Raw genomic sequence first — 16,710 nt, forward strand, 5'->3', positions numbered from 1 at the left:
AATTTCAGACCTTGTGCCTATTATAGAAAGGATTATTATTATTATTATTAAGGTGGTGGACTGGCAGAACTCTTGGCATGCCATGCAAAATGCTTAGTGGCATTTCATTCACCTTTACATTCTGAGTTCAAATCCTGCCAAGGCTGACTTCACTTTTCATTCTTTCAGGGTTGATAAATTAAGTAGCACTGGGATTGATGTGATCGACTTGCTCTCTTCCTCTAAATTTCAGGCTTTGTGCCTATAGTAGAAAGGATTATTATTATTGGTGTTTATGATTAAAATAGACCATTATTAATCTTGTATTTTTCTATTTTACTTCAATTTCAAGGTTTCAGCAGCTGTTTGCTTTTTGCTTTCACCTGCTGCCTCCTACATCACTGGCGCAACTCTGAAAGTTGATGGTGCTTCAAGTTTATACAGCACTATCTATGATGTACCAGGTAAATATTATCAAAGTAATACCATTTGAATTGGATTTTCTTGCAATTAGAAGGGCACAAAGGCAATCACTGTGCATATATGCATGCTTCACCTCACACATATCAACGTCAATCATCACTTTAATGTTCACTTTTCCAAGTCCTCATGAATCAGGTGGGGCCGGTTTTCTATGGCCAGATGCACTTCCTGTCACCAACTCTCACTTGTTTCTATGCAAGGTAATATTTCTCCTAGGCCAGATATGTTTCTACAGAATATTGGAAATGAACAACACTGCTTGTGTGACAGTGGCACTCATTTACAACTATCATGCAATGTCAAGACAAGGAGACACAAACATACACACATATACATATGTGTGTACAACAGACCTCTTTCAGTTTTATCTTTGTATTTTTTTTTTTATAGGAAAGCTTTGAGAGTGTTTGTGGACGGATGAGTGAATTTAATGTTGCTCAAAGGAGTACGGATCCATCATGATGCGATAGGGGTAAACCAGCATATGCTTTCAGGCCCCGCTGCTGATACAATTATTTTTCCAATTACTGAGTTTTGTTCTAGTGGAATTATTCTCCTAGTACCAACTATCAAGCAGAATTGTTTGTTTCTCTAGTTATTCATTTGATTCTATCTATTTAGTATCTGCAACACTATGAAAATATCTATTCTTCACAGAGCAGAATAAAAGTTAGTGTACAGTGGTGAGGGACAAGAAACCTGGTATTCTGGGTACTCTGTGAATATTTTATACTTATTTTCCCACATAGAGACTATCACTAGCTTCTTCAGATTCTGTTTGCTTTGATGTCTCCTAGAAGTGGGTCTTTGCAGTAACTGTGTTGAAATTACTCTCCTAGTATACTGTATGGGTGGAAGAGCAGTGAAGTTCAAACCTGAAGTTGTACTGGGAACATCTATAATCTGTTATATTCACAATAAAAAACAAAATTCACTAAGATGAGTTAAACCTTAAAACATCCTATTCTCTTTCTCCCCATTATATACAAACTTATTAAAACCCTTGAATTTTACTAAATCTAGTTATTAGAAAGAGAGATTTCAAAGGAATAAATGACTATCATAAAAACTTCATTAGCTTACAGTTGTTTCTGTTATAAGATGCAGTGGACTCTTAGTTGAGTGCCTGTATAACACCTTATAACGTCATCAGAGCCTCGAGTATAAGATAAATCATTTATTCCTTTGTCATATCTCTTTCTTATTACTGCTATATACTCAGCCAACACTTCGTTCTGAAGCATATGTATATTGAGTTCTACACAGGGTTATTGATCTTGCAATACCTGAGCATAATATTAGCTAATCATATTTGTAAACTGAAGCTAATCACTGTGTGATAAATTGGCAGAAGAGATAATTTTGTTTCATTGTAAACTAATTAAAAATACACACAGTAAAATTGAATTATATTCGTTTTGCAAGATTCTTGATGTGAAATCATATGTTGAAATAGATATTGTATTTGGGGTGGTCATGATGCCAATTTAGCCAATGAAAACACACACACGCTATTTCTTCGGTGTTCGTTTGCTTCAGCTTTATTTCGTATTAATTATGTTTTGACCAAAGTTCTTTCGTCACACTTCTATGACCTCATTAGTGGTCCTATGCTTTCTTCTTTCGTTTTTGTGTCTCTCCTTCCTGCATTATCAGTATCCCCTGTTTATTCACGTTTATTTTATTTTATTTATTTGCCTTTATCTACTTACTCATTCATTTTTTTGGTATTAATTTATTATATTTTGTTTGTATTTAATTAATTCCATTTATTTATCTATTTATAAATAGATAAATAAATGGAATTAAATAATTAAATACATAAACAAAATATAATAAATTAATACCAAAAAAATGAACAAGTAGATAAAAACAAATAAATAAAATAAAATAAACGTGAATAAACAGGGGATACTGATAATGCAGGTACCATACTCATTCCCATACACACACAACAGGAATACAAAATGGCAGATCATTAGGAAGGAGAGACACAAAAAATAAAGAAGAAAGCAAAGGACCACTGATGAGGTCACAGAAGAGTGATGAAAGAACTTTGGCTGAAATATAATTAATATGAAATAAAGCTGAAGCTAGCGAACACCAAATGAATGGTGCATGTGTTTTCATAAGCTAAACTGGCAACATGACCATCCCCAAATACAACAATATCTAAAATATCATTTTTTAAACTAAAGTTTTTTACTTTCTTGTTTGAAGATCATAAAAAGTGGCCAGAATATTCCTGTGGTTCCGAAGAAAACACTGATGAAGACAGTTCCCCCAAAAGCAAATTATAATAATGTGGTGAAGAAAATGGAAGAATACATAAAACTGATTTATTTTTTAATATAAGATATTAAACCAACAAATTATTGCACTTAATTTTAAAAATGCAAATATAATTGTTATATTTATATCTATTTTGTCATATTTAGAATAGATTCTTGAAATGAAAAAAGGCGAAAGATTTTAATCATTTAAGATTATAAGTCAAAGGAGATTCAGAAACTATGTGAGAATGCAGTCTACAGGAGAATTTTTAAAAAATTAACAGCAATGTGGAAGCATGTGTTTTCACTCAACTTGCAAGATATGGAAGGAAACACTGGACTTATGTAGTCCCTAATGTACTTAGACAAGATAGGCATGACTTTTTTGATCATACATTTTAGTCAGTATGTTTCTGGGGTGAAACAACCTCACTTCAAAATCATTTTATGTCACCTTACTGCACACTGGATTAAGTGAAGCCAGTGCTTTGCAGAAGAGGTCTAATAAGAACAAAACATATCCAGAGTGATCTTTGTTTGTTGAATTGATTAAAATATCCCCTCAATATTGTAGACTGATGTTGTCTCTTCTTTTTCTACATTAAATATGTTAATATTTACTTGACTAATATCATTGTCAAATGAGTGTTAATTAATCAGGTTGCTGAAATAAAAGTACTTTGAAAGTATTGATAGATCTTTTGTCATGCCATATAATTGTTTTCAGTGGACTTATACAGGTATTCCCCACATTGCAGCTACCTCAGGTTATGCGATCTTATATTTATGAAGATTGTAAAATATAACCACTAATTTTAGTAGATGGACTGATTTAGCCTAACAAAAATTCAGATAAATTTTTCAGAATTTAAAACCTACATACAATATCTTTGTTAGCCAAAAGACCACTTTTCAGTGATTTTGTTGAGATCAAAGAAGTTATCAATTTGAAAAACTATAATCATGATACACATGCACGTGTGTATATGTCACAAGAAACCCTTACATAGTGTAATGTGAAATTTCTTATTGTATTTGTGTATGGTTTTGAGGGGTTAGTATCTGTTTAGTTATATATATATATAGAGCTATAAATAAAAATCAACCTTCACCATCAACACCAACACAATTAGCATCAAACCAAAACCAATATAATCGTCATTACCAACACACTAACTCAACTCCTTAATGAGCAACACCCACAAGATTACGAAATCCATCTAAAATAAATCACGATGGCATGGGATAATGTGGTATCCTAGTGCATTTTAAATGTTGAATGGAATGTTTTTGATCCTAGGTCAATGAGGATTGACTTGAGACTAAACAATGACATCAATACAATTAGCAAGAATAAATGATCACTGCCAATCCCTGTTATCACAGTCACCAACACCAAAACAGCCAATGATCCCACAACTACCTCTCTACCAACTGTTGAATAAGCAACTAGTAACAACAATAGTATCCACATGATAATATCTGTAGCTGTTTATGATGCATGTCAATACAACAGTGTGTGGTGTGTACAGTTTTATGGCTCAAGTCCATAGGTTCAAGGGGCAAAGTGGCTATAAACATGGTAGCCCTTCAACTAAATGTAATCATACAGTACTTTCTTCCACCTCACTCTTTCATCCTCTCATCAAATTTTCTCTCTTACGTCCATAATAAGACACTAACTTTGTACTCTCACAAAATAGTTCTTTTGTGGTGCTATTTTTTTTATATAATACATACTTGTAGATAATTGTTGATTGTCACTGTTGTTTGATTTTTCTACAATATAAGATTTCTGGAAAGAAGCCATCAAATGAAATTGGAAGCAGTGGCATGAAAAGGAACCATAATAGGATTACATTGAATATTAAGTTTGATATTTTAAAAAGGCTTGCTGCAAGAGAAAATAATTAGCCACATTGCCAAAGCATCAATAGCTTGCAATGTCTACAGTGAGACCAATACATGACATTAGAGAGAAAATTAAGTCAAGTGCTCAAGAAGCTACTCAGTTAACTGCTAAGACCATATCTTATTATAGATCTATTGTGATGCTTAAAGTGTGACAGATCATGAGAGTATGAATAAAGGGTCAGGAAAATTTAAAAAGAAAAAAGCCAAAAAGTTAGTGTGACAATTTGTAAAAAAATATAAAGCAAAGTGAAAGTTTTAATAATCTTTTCTGTCTTGTAAAGGGTGATTTGATAGATCTAAGAAACACTTGAATTTACACAACTTAAAAATGACTGCTGAAGCTTCTAGTGCTGACACAGGGGTTGCTGCTAATTATCCTCAGCAGCTGGAAAAAAAAAAAAGAACTGCAGAACAAGTATAGAATGCTGATGAATCTGCACTTTTGTGAAAGGTCATGCCTGCTAGAATTTTTATTTAAAAAAGAAAAAACAACACTAGGATTTAAAGCCTCTAAAAATCATCTGGCATTTCTTCTGGGAGAAAATGCTGTTGGTGATTCTAATTTAAAGTTCTCACAGATGTATGTGAAAATCCAAGGTCCTTTAAGGGTTATGCAAAGTTTAACTTAACTCTGATTTGGCATTCAAATAAGACTTGGAGAACTAGGAATCTTTTCAAAGAGTAGTTTACAAACATTTTTAACATGATGTAGACAGGTACAGTGCGATACAATGCATCACTCCTATTAGGTAACACACCAATCCATCCAGTAAACCTAAATGAGCTTTCTGATAATGTGGGAATAGACTATATCCCCAAGAATACAACTTTTTTGCTCCTGGATGTGTAATGTCAGTGTGCATACACAACAGAGTATAAGCGCCCTGAGAGAAAAGTTGGACATAAGCATCAGATGTGGTGTGCAAGAGAGACAACGGCACTGGTATAGTCATGTGTTGCGAATGGATGAGGACAGCTGTGTGAAAGTGTCACACCCTAGCAGTAGAGGGAACCTGTGGGAAGAGGTAGACCCAAGAAGACCTGGGATGAGGTGGTGAAGCACACCTTTGAACGTTGACCTCACCAAGGCAATGACAAATGACTGAGACCTTTGGAGATATGCTGTGCTTGAGAACCGGCAAGCCAAGTGAGACCATAACCCGTGGCTTATGCCAGTGCAGCATAACCAGCCCATTTAAGAGCACTCTTCAATCATTCGGCAATAAACTGCACTTGTGAAGACCTGTTGAGGCAAGTGAAGTCATTGTCGTGGCTGATGACAGTACCACCTGATTGGCACCCATGTTGGTGGTACATAAAAAGCACCATTCGAGCGTGGTTGTTACCAGTGCTGCTGCACTGGCCCCCCGTGCCGGTGGCACATAAAAAGCACCCACTACACTCTTGGCGTTAGGAGCCTGGTGCAGCCTTCAGTCAAACCTATGGCAGCATGGAAAGCAGACGTTAAACAACAATGATGATGATAACTCGTGTAGGTTGAACTATGTAAAATGTGAGAAAGCTGTTTCTTGCAATACACACTAATACATCTAAAGCAAAATTTTTTCAGAGGCCCTTAAAATACTATTATGGCTCCCCAATTTACTATTTTGCTGCATGGACCCCCCAAAATTTTATATGTACTATCAGGGGCCACATGGTTGAGAACCTCTAGATTTTAGAGGTCCCTGACTCAGTTCAATTTGTTGATAAAAGCAGATCTGGATTCAAGAATTTTGATTTCATAACTTAGAAATCACATTGTACTGTAGCTTAATATTTCTAACTAGATGGCCCCATGCCGTCAAAAATGACGGCTAATTGTAGTATTTTATTAATAAATATGGATGGTAAATCAAATTAATACACTTGTCTATGTTATCTAGTGGTTGCCTTTTGAGATGTGACATCAATCATCATTTGTTACTGAAAGAATGCTGGTTCACACATACAAACATCCACACTCCCACTACCAGTTTGCTATCACCCCTTCCTTTCTCATTCATATTTTGTGGTGAAGAACAAACTATTACTGTAGTAGACTAGTTTAGAACGTATGTTGTTGTTGGCACTCTGTCACTTACGACGTCGAGGGTTCCAGTTGATCCGATCAACAGAACAGCCTGCTCGTGAAATTAACGTGCAAGTGGCTGAGCACTCCACAGACATGTGTACCCATAACGTAGTTCTCGGGGATAATCAGCGTGACACAGTGTGACAAGGCTGGCCCTTTGAATTACAGGCACAACAGAAACAGGAATTAAGAATGAGAGAAAGTTGTGGTGAAAGAGTACAGCAGGGTTCACCACCATCCCCTGCCGAAGCCTCGTGGAGCTTTAGGTGTTTTCGCTTAATAAACACTCACAACACCCGGTCTGGGAATCAAAACCGCAAGTCCTCTGCCCTAACCACTGGGCCATTGCACCTCCACAGTTTAGAACGTATATAGTACAACTTAATGACAAAATCTCTATGTGGTTGCTTGACCTCCTAGAAACAGCAGCTAAATTTTTATTACAGGCTGATTACCTTTGATACAAATTAACCAATTTAGTTACAGTGAAAAGTGCTAATGTTACTTGGAAAGAAGACAAAATAAAATATGAAGTTGTCTTTTTTATTAAAAATACATAATTTATTATATAAAAAAAGTTGTAATTTGAAGAAATATTTTACATTTCCCTGAAAAAAAACAAACATAAAAGTGGCCATCATTAAGTTTGTCCTTTAAAAATTTATTTAAAAATCGTGTAAAACTATATATACATATATAAAATGAATATTTTTGCTGGTTTTAGGCTAGTTCATTTGGAATGTTAATATTTTCAAAATACGAATCATAATAATTATGAGAAACTAAGAAATCTTACTCTGACACCAGATAATAAATTTGGGAGGGCCATTAAAAATTTTTCTTTTTCTCTTCTAAAAATGAAATATATTTCATGAATGATGAATTGTTAAATTATTAAGTAGGGCTACTTTTAGGGAGAGCTTCAGTCAGTTATATTGACAGCTGTTCTTTTCTGGTAATTTATTTAATCAATCCAATTCTAGTGGAATTTGAACTCAGAACATATACAGCATCTTATCCTCCATTTTAATTGATTCTGCTAATCCACAACACTTGAGATTTATTTTATTATTTTTTTTTTAATATCGTATCTTCTACTGAAATATGCTAATATTTTTGTAGTATTTTTTAACGTCATTTTAACGAATACACTTAAATAAACTGTTGCTTTAAGAACACTTTTAGATAGTCAGGGATGTAGAAAAAAAAATTAAAATGTAGTTTCAGCACAGCTGGAATCTCGATTTACTATTTATATGTACAAAATGCTAATTTTAATTATTTGCAGGACAAATAATAATAATAACGTTGACTTCTTTTAATGTCATTTCTTCCATTTTGTAAATAAAATAAATACATACAAAGAATCATCAACACATTCATCATGTTTGTAATTATATTTTTTCTACAAACTAAGAAATGAATTTAAAAAAAAAAAAAAAAATTTGTGTAAAAACACATACCATGAATACAAAGTTTCATTTTTCACACATCTAATTTCATTTTTATGAATTGATAATGTGAAAGGATATAAAATATTTCCACTTTACTACATGTAAAATATACAACTCTTGATTAAATTAAAAGTTTTTTTTCCTTTTTTTTTGTTCTTTTTTATAGTTTCAGCTCAGAGCTGCGGCCATGCTGATGCACCGCCGTTACACTTCAACACGTCTTTAGCCTTTTGCAGATAATATTGAATGTATTCCAATAAAGAAATAAATTTTTGTTATGTGATTCAACAGCTTATTTAATCCCTTTCTTTAAAATCCAACATGAAGTTTGCTCGAAATTTCTGTAGATACTTTTTTCCTTGTGATTTCAAGGATTATTTACAAAAGATAAATAAATAAATAAATAAATGAGTTTTTATATATTTTGGCAATTTAACTGTGTCCCGATTCTTTCTCAGCGAATTTTGTAAGTTCGTGTATTTCTCTCCCCAACATTTTTGTGACATGCATTGCTTGTTTTACTTCATCACCACCAATCTGTTGCAAAGCCACTTCTGCAGCCGTTCGAACATCAGCAATGACATCATTTCGCCTGAAAATAAATAAATAAAACCTTATACTTTCAAAGCATTGAAACAATTTTAAATCTTTTATTGTTTCAGTCATTATACTGAGGTCATTCTGGGAGGGTTTTAGTCAAACAAACCAATCCTAGTACTTAAGTACTGGTTGGCCTGGAAATATAGTAGAAGAGATATGCCCAAAGTGCTACACTGTAGGATTGAACCCACAATGTGGATGCAAAATGATCTCCTTAACCACATCCAATCCTGTACCTGAATTTTTTTTATTAAATTTGAACTAGGAAAACCAGAAATCAATAATGGCATAATTTTGAAAAATTCAATTACTTAGCAACAGCTCTGTATAAGCATTGATTGAGAGGATAAAAAAAATTACAGGTGAACTAGGAGGCAGCAGAGAAACGAAGAAATTTGATTTCGTACACCTAGCAAATATTAGAAATAAAAATTCTGGACTCATGAAAATGAGTGATTTTACAGAATTGAATAGGTAGAGGCATGCTAAAAAGTTTGCCTCTCAACCATGTGGTTGCTAGTACAGTACAGCTGATTAGCACCTTGGGCAAGTGTCTTCTACTATAACCCCAGGCTGATCAAAGCCTTGTGAGTGGATCTGGTAGATAGAAAGCGAAAGAAGTCTATTATGTAAATGTGTGTCTCCTTGCCTTCACATCATGTAAACAGTGCCTTCTGCCTTGAAAACATGTCTGGTCATCAGAAAATATTACCACACTTGGATACAGGGCATCTGGCTATAGAAGATCTATCTCAACAGATACCACCTGACCCATGCATACATGGAAAAGTAGACATTAAAACGATGATGAATAGAAAAATGCTTTAGCACTAACATTAAATTATTCTATAATCAGTTTTCAGATAAAGCTAAAAAACATCTCAATTATAGAAGTAATAAAAATATTATTTACTTCTTTCAGTTTCTGTTTACCAAATCTCCTCACAAGGGTTTACTTAGCCTGGGGCTACAGTAGAATACACTTGCCCAAAGTGACATGCTTCAGGACCGAACCCAAGGCCACATGATAGGGAAGTAAGCTTCTTAACCACACAGCCATGCTTATATAGTTTAAAAAGCTAAAAAACGTTTTTTTTTAAGTCAAGAAAACCAAGAATAGTAATTTGAATAAAATATAAAAGTTACCATAATTCTAATAGAGTAGGTACAGCTTTGTGTGCTTGTGAACGTCCAAGTGCCAAACATCCAGCTTCTCTCACTAAACGATCTTTGTCTTCAAGAACATCTATTAATGCTTGAATTGTTATATCATCATTAGCACCAGTCTGGGCAAGACAAATGGCTGCAACAGTACGAACATTCGGTTCTTCATCGTTCGATACTAAGTAGATTAAAGCATCAACAACTTCTCGGCTTTTGAATTTACCTTTAAAATAGAAGAAAAAACAAACAAAACTTAAAATACAATCAAGGTTTAGAACAGATGAAATCAAGTGTAGTTGTTGGTAAACCCAAATGCACCTATTTCTACCATCTTAAACAGAATAAAAACAATATCAGAATATCATTAATTCTTAAATTAATGAATACAGTTTTCTACAAATATCTTAACCCTATATCTTCATTACCAAACTTTTGGTATTTGCATTGTATTTAGCCAATATCAAACAGTTCGGAATTAATCTAAGAGACTTTTAAATTTTAAATACATCTTGGCCTTCATATTCTTTATTAGATCTGTGCTAACTAATTGATTTTTTTATGCCTAATCAGTGAAGGAATGATAGTGTTTATGAACTTTTGGCAGGGCACCTAAAACTGGTCATCCTCAAACTGGAGAGTTTTTATCTTTTGTCTCAGTAAAAGGAAAAAAAAAAACAAAAAAAAAAAGGCAGCAGCTATGACCTTTTTACGGGACTTAAAGAGAAAGGTGAAGATTAAATAGGAAGAAATCATGACTACAGAGAGGTCCTGCAGTAGGGAGCAGCACATCAAGATATAGTTATCCTTGACCAGAGATCAGGTCCAAATACTTGTGAAGTTTAACACTATCCAAGAACAATCCATCCACTGTTTTTGTCTAGCCACTTTCTCCTCTCACAATGCAAAGCTATGGGTAGAAGTCCCTTCTTTGAGATGTCACATAATGGGAATGAATCCAAATCACATTATTGTAAAACCATGTCTGCAACCATGACATAAGAATTTATCAATTTGCAAGACGTTATCCAGTCAACAAACATTTCTTCACAGCTGTGTGGTTATGGAGTGTGCTTTGTAACCATATGGTTTTGGGTCCTGTCTTGCTGCAAGGCCCTTTAGGAAAAAGTGTCTTATAATATAATCTCAGATTAACCAATGTCTTGTGAGTGAAATTGCTAAACAGATATTATGTGGAAGCCTTTTGTATACATTGTATAGCTATGTGTGTCTAAACATTTACTTTCTGTGTCTTTGCATGATGCTAGCTTAACGATTTCGACACGCCAAGACTAGTGGGGAAAAAAGTACCATATTTGAGTAAGAATTGGTGATAGGAATGGCATCTGGCCATAGTCTTGTTCTGTCCATGCCAGCATGGAAAGAATGGATGTAAAACTGACAATTACACATTTTCCATGCAACATGATCTTTAACACATCGATACAGTCAACAAGTATGAAGTAATCTTGTTTATAATCAGTGAATTGTACCTACTCATGTGTTTTCTCACAGCTAAGTGAACTAAACTGTTGAAAATGAAGTGCATTTAAGAAACTATAGCTATAGGACTCAATATGCTTTAGAAATATAAAGAAAAATTAGTAAAACAGTTTGGTTTGCTGTAAAGGAGAGTAACCAGAGCAGAAAATTTACTTACTAAGATTTTCAATGGCTTCTACGCGGACATGAGAATTTATGTTAAACACTTCTTTCATAGCATAACTTTCCCTTGCCTGCTCTTCTATCCTTTGCCACAAACATGAAATTATTCCATCCACAGTGCAAAATTCTGATTTAAAAAAATACAAATAAAGAAATACAGTGATGATTACAAAACTATTTCATTGAAAGTTAGTTAACAATAGAAAATAAAACAAAAAATTTGTAATTAACTTTTGATATTAATCAATGCCTTTGGCTTTTTGAAATAAAGCTGCCTGTTTTGAATTGTTCATTGTTGAGGAATGTTACAGCCAACTGAATGTCAGTATATAACTGGTACTTGATTTATTGACCAATATCCCTGCCAGCAGAGATACAGGTCAACAACTCAATGTAAATGGAAGAATAAAAACTAATGCATTTAGTCAGGTTGTTTCTGTCTCAGTTACCATCACTCTTTCACTAATGTAATACTACATTACACTGGTTGAAGGCTACAAATTCTTAAGGTTGCAGAATAGTGGACTGAATAGATACAAGTATTGTATCAATTCAATTGATATTTATTTTATTATTGAAGAGGGGTGAAACACAGGATGTAGAGGAACAAGACATTTGGTCTATCATTGCCATTTCTGTTACTCCACCATATGATGAAGAATCTTAGAGTGATCTATAAAAGTTAATATTTCTTTTTCATTAGTTATTTCTTACACAGCTCCAGTCAAACAGAACAATAAACAAAAGTGTTTAAACCATAACAATTCCATCTAACATTTAAGAAGTGCAAATCATCAAAGTCTCTTTTTTAAGACAGAAAGATGTAGTTTAATGAAGATTTGGTTGCTATTTCTAACAAATCCAGCAACCATGTAACATTTTTATGTTCATTCATGAGTAGATTAAGCTAGTGTTTGAAACACAACTGAACAGAATAGTCATTGCACAAAGATGGGAGATTTATAATCAAATAACCCTTATGAGAACATTAGATAATGCAGTCCTACATATTTCATTAAAATTACAAGATCCACTGCTGGAATTTCCTTCTGGAAATCAAAACCAAGATCTTGGGAATCAGGACTTCCTATCTGCATTAACCCCAGAATACTAAATGAGATGCAGCCCCTTTCTGACTGCTACTTAATATAAAAAAGTCTGAAAAAAAAAAACTGATTTCTTGCTCATGTAGTTTCTTTCCTTCACTTCTTAACAAATCAAGTTTGAACTCACCAATAAATTTATCTCGTTTAAGACACCCATCACGAGTTATATGCATCTCCCACCGGAGGATAGATTTCAGCCAGTTTTGATCATCAGGAGTGTAAGCGCTAAACAAGCCTTTATAATCACAGGTCAAATCATACCAAAATCTGCATTGGAAATACAAAATGAATTATAAATTGGAAGAATTAACCTATCACAGTTTCATTTACCTGTCTCACAAAACAATGCAGTGAAACATCTAGCAGATTTAACTGAGAGTTGAAAGTTTAAATATGTTATAAGCAAACAAATTGTTGACAGGGTAAGATGATTGGAGATATATTACAAAACCATCCAACCCAACTGAAAATCAGGTTGTCACAACAAGTGTTTCAGTTGATCCGATCAATGGAACAGCCAGTTTGTGAAATCACAGGTGGACCCTTAACATAGTTTTCAGATAGATTCAGCGTGACACAAAGTGACAAAGCTAGCCCTTTGAACTACAGATACAGCTCATTTTTGCCAACCGAGTGGGCTGGAGCAATGAGAACTATAAAATGTCCTGCTCAAAGACAACACAATATACTGCCAGGAATCAAACTCATGACCTTACAACCATGAGCCAAATACCCCAGCCACTAAGCCATGCACCATGGTGAAATGTGTTTATCTAAGAAGTAGACTGATTTTTAAAGTAATGCCATTTAAAAATATAAACACATAGAAAACATATTAAACTAATAAAGAATATAATCCTTTCTACTATAGGCACAAGGCCTGAAATTCGGGGGAGGGGGCTAATAGATTACACCAACCACAGTGTTCAACTGGTACTTATTTCCTCAACCTTGAAAGGATGAAAGGCAAAGTTGACCTCAGCAGAATTTGAACTCTGAATGTAGCAATGGGTGAAATACTGCTAAGCATTTCACCCACTGTACTAATGATTCTGCCAGCTCATCACCTTAAATAATAATAATCCTTTCTACTATAGGTACATCATCATCATCATTTAACGTCCGCTTTCCATGCTAGCATGGATTGGACGATTTGCCTGAGGACTGGTGGACCAGGTGGCTACACCAGGCTCCAATCTGATTTGGCAGAGTTTCTACAGCTGGATGCCCTTCCTAACGCCAACCACTCCGAGAGTGTTGTGGGTGCTTTTACATGCCACAAGCACGAAGGCCAGTCAGGAGGTACTGGCAATGGCCATGCTCGAAATGGTGTATTTTACGTGCCACCTGCACAGGAGCCAGTCCAGCATCACTGGCAACGATCTCGCTCGAATGTCTTTTCACATGCCACTGGCACAAGTACCAGGAAGGCGACGTTGGTAACGATTACGCTGGTGCTATTTACGTGCCACCGGCACGGAAGCCAGACAGCTGCTCTGGCAACGATCACGCTCAGACGGTGCTCCACTGGTACAGGTGCACAAAGCCTGAAATCTCGGGATAGAGGACAAGTTGATTACATCAACCTCACTGTTTCACCGGTACTTAATTTATCCACTCTGAAAAGATGAAAGACAAAGGCAACCTTAGAGAACATAAGGCTGGACGAAATACTGCTATACGTTTTGCCCAGTGTTTTAATGATTCTGCCAGCTTGCTACCTTAAATAATAAATCTCTTCACAAAATTATTTAGCACACTATACTGCAACACTGGATTTAATGACAGTTACCAATCTAAATTATCACCATCATTGTTTTATATCTACTTTTCCATGCTGGCATAGGTTGGACAAGTTTTCTGAGGTAGATTTTATGGTTGGATGCCTTAACTAGTTTAGCTGCCTCTTACAACACAAAAATGAGGAATATCTTGGATATACATGAAAATGGTGTTGACAAATAAAAATTCAAATTTGAGGAAACCAGTGGTGATCTTTCCAACAAAGAAATTTACTTGTAATATCAGGGTTCTTGTCTCCCCATGCCATACAAACATTCAAATTTGTGAATTCTACTTAATATTATTAGTGCAACGCTTGAATAATATTGGTTTCAAATTTTGGCACAATGCCAGCAATTTCAGGGGAGGGGATAAGTTGATCACATTGACCTATGTTCAACTGGTACTAATTTAATGAACACTGAAAGAATGAAAGGCAAAGTCAACCCCCAAAGCATTTGAACTCAGAACGTAAAGAAATGCTGCTAAGCATTTTTCCCAGCACAGTAACAATTTTGCCAGATCACCACCTTAAACACTAAAGTAATATTCCAAAAATAACTTACTGATTCCAGTCTATTTGGTTTTCTGTATATTTTCTGTCCCAATAATCAATAGGAGTTTCAAGGTTTTGTTTGCTGTAAATCTTAGTTGATCGTTGTTGCCTCTTCGATTCAGCATTCTGCTTGTCTACATAAACAACACAGCAAAGGAAAAAAAAAAAAAAAGAGAAAAAAATCAATAAAGACAAAATAAAAAACACGACATTCAAATCAAAACAGCTTGAGAAATTTAACCAAGAAAAATATATTAAATGGCTTCGTTCATTTTCAGATTATGGAGTGCATAAAAGAATTCAATTTTTTTTGCAATTTCAATTACAATTCAGAAATAGGTTAATCCTAGTTAATTCCTGCCAACTTAGCAAACCAATCATTCGTCTTCAATACTTCATTAATCCTTTTTCTTTAAAGACAAACGTATTTTTCCTTATTATAGCAACAGGTTAAGGTTGTGATTACTTTTAATCCGTTAGCATTCAGATTATTCTGTCATATATATGCTTATTAATTCACATAGCTTTGGATTAATCATATTTCATCTTGTACTTTTGAGATTTTGATGATATGACTGTTTATTTTTAAGAACAACATTGTAGGGTAGGTGTGAAAGATAAGAACTGGCCAGTTTGATGATAAAACAGAATATTTGGGCCTGATATGGCCAGCTAAAAGCAAAGGGTCAATGAGACAGCATTTTATTTTCATGAGTCAAGCTCTCATTAAAAATCAAAGAAAGAATTCAGTTATGATGTATAAGTATAACTAATAATGATGTAAAAGCAAAGAAAATATCAAATCTGTCAACATCTATCTTTACTTTTTGATGTGAAACCATATATTAAATACTGTTGTACTTCAAGAAGGTCATTCTGCCAATACAACAAAAGCTTACTGGTTGTAGTTTACTTTTTATTATTAATTTCAAAAATATAACAATATTAATAATGTTGGTTTTTCAGTGATTTTCTCTGCAACTCTCTTTCTTCTCCATCAAAAATATTTATTGGTATATTCAGATTTAGTATTTGTTTCTGTCGTCTAGCAATCCTTAGACCAACTAAACTCACTAACTTAGAGGATCAGGTTTAGTATCTCAAAGAAGAGACTACACCGGTATGGGCATGTGATGCACATGAAAGATGAGTCAGATAAAGAAGTGCCAAGCAATCATTTGGAAGGAACTGATGGAAGAGAATGAACAAGGAATACATGGAAGAAGTGGTAAAGGCTAATCTCAGAGGGCTGAACTTTACAAAGGAGATACTGGAAAAAACTTAGTTAACTGATGCAAACATGAAAAAATGACATAAAATGATGCTGATGATAATGATGGTTATCATCTTCGGTTTGGTTTTGATGGCTATTTCTTTCCATGCAAGCATGAGTTGGAGAAGACTTTTTGAGGTAGTATTTAAATGGATGAATGTCCTTCCTAACACCAACCCGCGTTTATAACTAAGACACTGCATGCCATTGGCCTGCACATGTTGAATTAAACTGCAGGATACAGTGTTTATGCAGAACATACACAAGCAACACCACTACCTAAATATATGAATGCAAAGACAAACTCACACATACATGCCATGCATTTATATATATATATATATATATATATATATATATACACACACACACACACACACAATATTTGAT

General features: G+C 34.3%; 2 protein-coding genes across 4 annotated transcripts in view; one reads left to right on the top strand and one right to left on the bottom strand.

Moving 5' to 3' along the window:
• LOC106868726 (peroxisomal trans-2-enoyl-CoA reductase) overlaps positions 1 to 3,424 on the top strand; it is a 61,200-nt gene extending 57,776 nt beyond the window's left edge. For all 3 annotated transcript variants that reach the window (XM_052971348.1, XM_014914122.2, XM_014914123.2), the window contains exons 7-8: positions 332 to 443; positions 2,683 to 3,424. In XM_052971348.1, the coding sequence (XP_052827308.1) occupies positions 332 to 443; positions 2,683 to 2,762 (192 nt within the window). In that variant the 3' untranslated portion in view covers positions 2,763 to 3,424. The remainder of the gene's footprint in view (positions 1 to 331; positions 444 to 2,682) is intronic.
• A 3,828-nt stretch (positions 3,425 to 7,252) lies between these two features.
• LOC106868728 (uncharacterized) overlaps positions 7,253 to 16,710 on the bottom strand; it is a 15,637-nt gene continuing 6,179 nt past the window's right edge. The window contains exons 4-8 of the mRNA XM_052969725.1: positions 15,058 to 15,181; positions 12,837 to 12,976; positions 11,599 to 11,730; positions 9,924 to 10,164; positions 7,253 to 8,769 (exon numbers count right to left, since the gene is read on the bottom strand). Coding sequence (XP_052825685.1) covers positions 8,610 to 8,769; positions 9,924 to 10,164; positions 11,599 to 11,730; positions 12,837 to 12,976; positions 15,058 to 15,181 — 797 coding nt within the window. The 3' untranslated portion in view covers positions 7,253 to 8,609. The remainder of the gene's footprint in view (positions 8,770 to 9,923; positions 10,165 to 11,598; positions 11,731 to 12,836; positions 12,977 to 15,057; positions 15,182 to 16,710) is intronic.

Source organism: Octopus bimaculoides, chromosome 1, assembly GCF_001194135.2.
Source record: "Octopus bimaculoides isolate UCB-OBI-ISO-001 chromosome 1, ASM119413v2, whole genome shotgun sequence".
NCBI classification, from domain to species: Eukaryota; Metazoa; Mollusca; class Cephalopoda; order Octopoda; family Octopodidae; genus Octopus; species Octopus bimaculoides.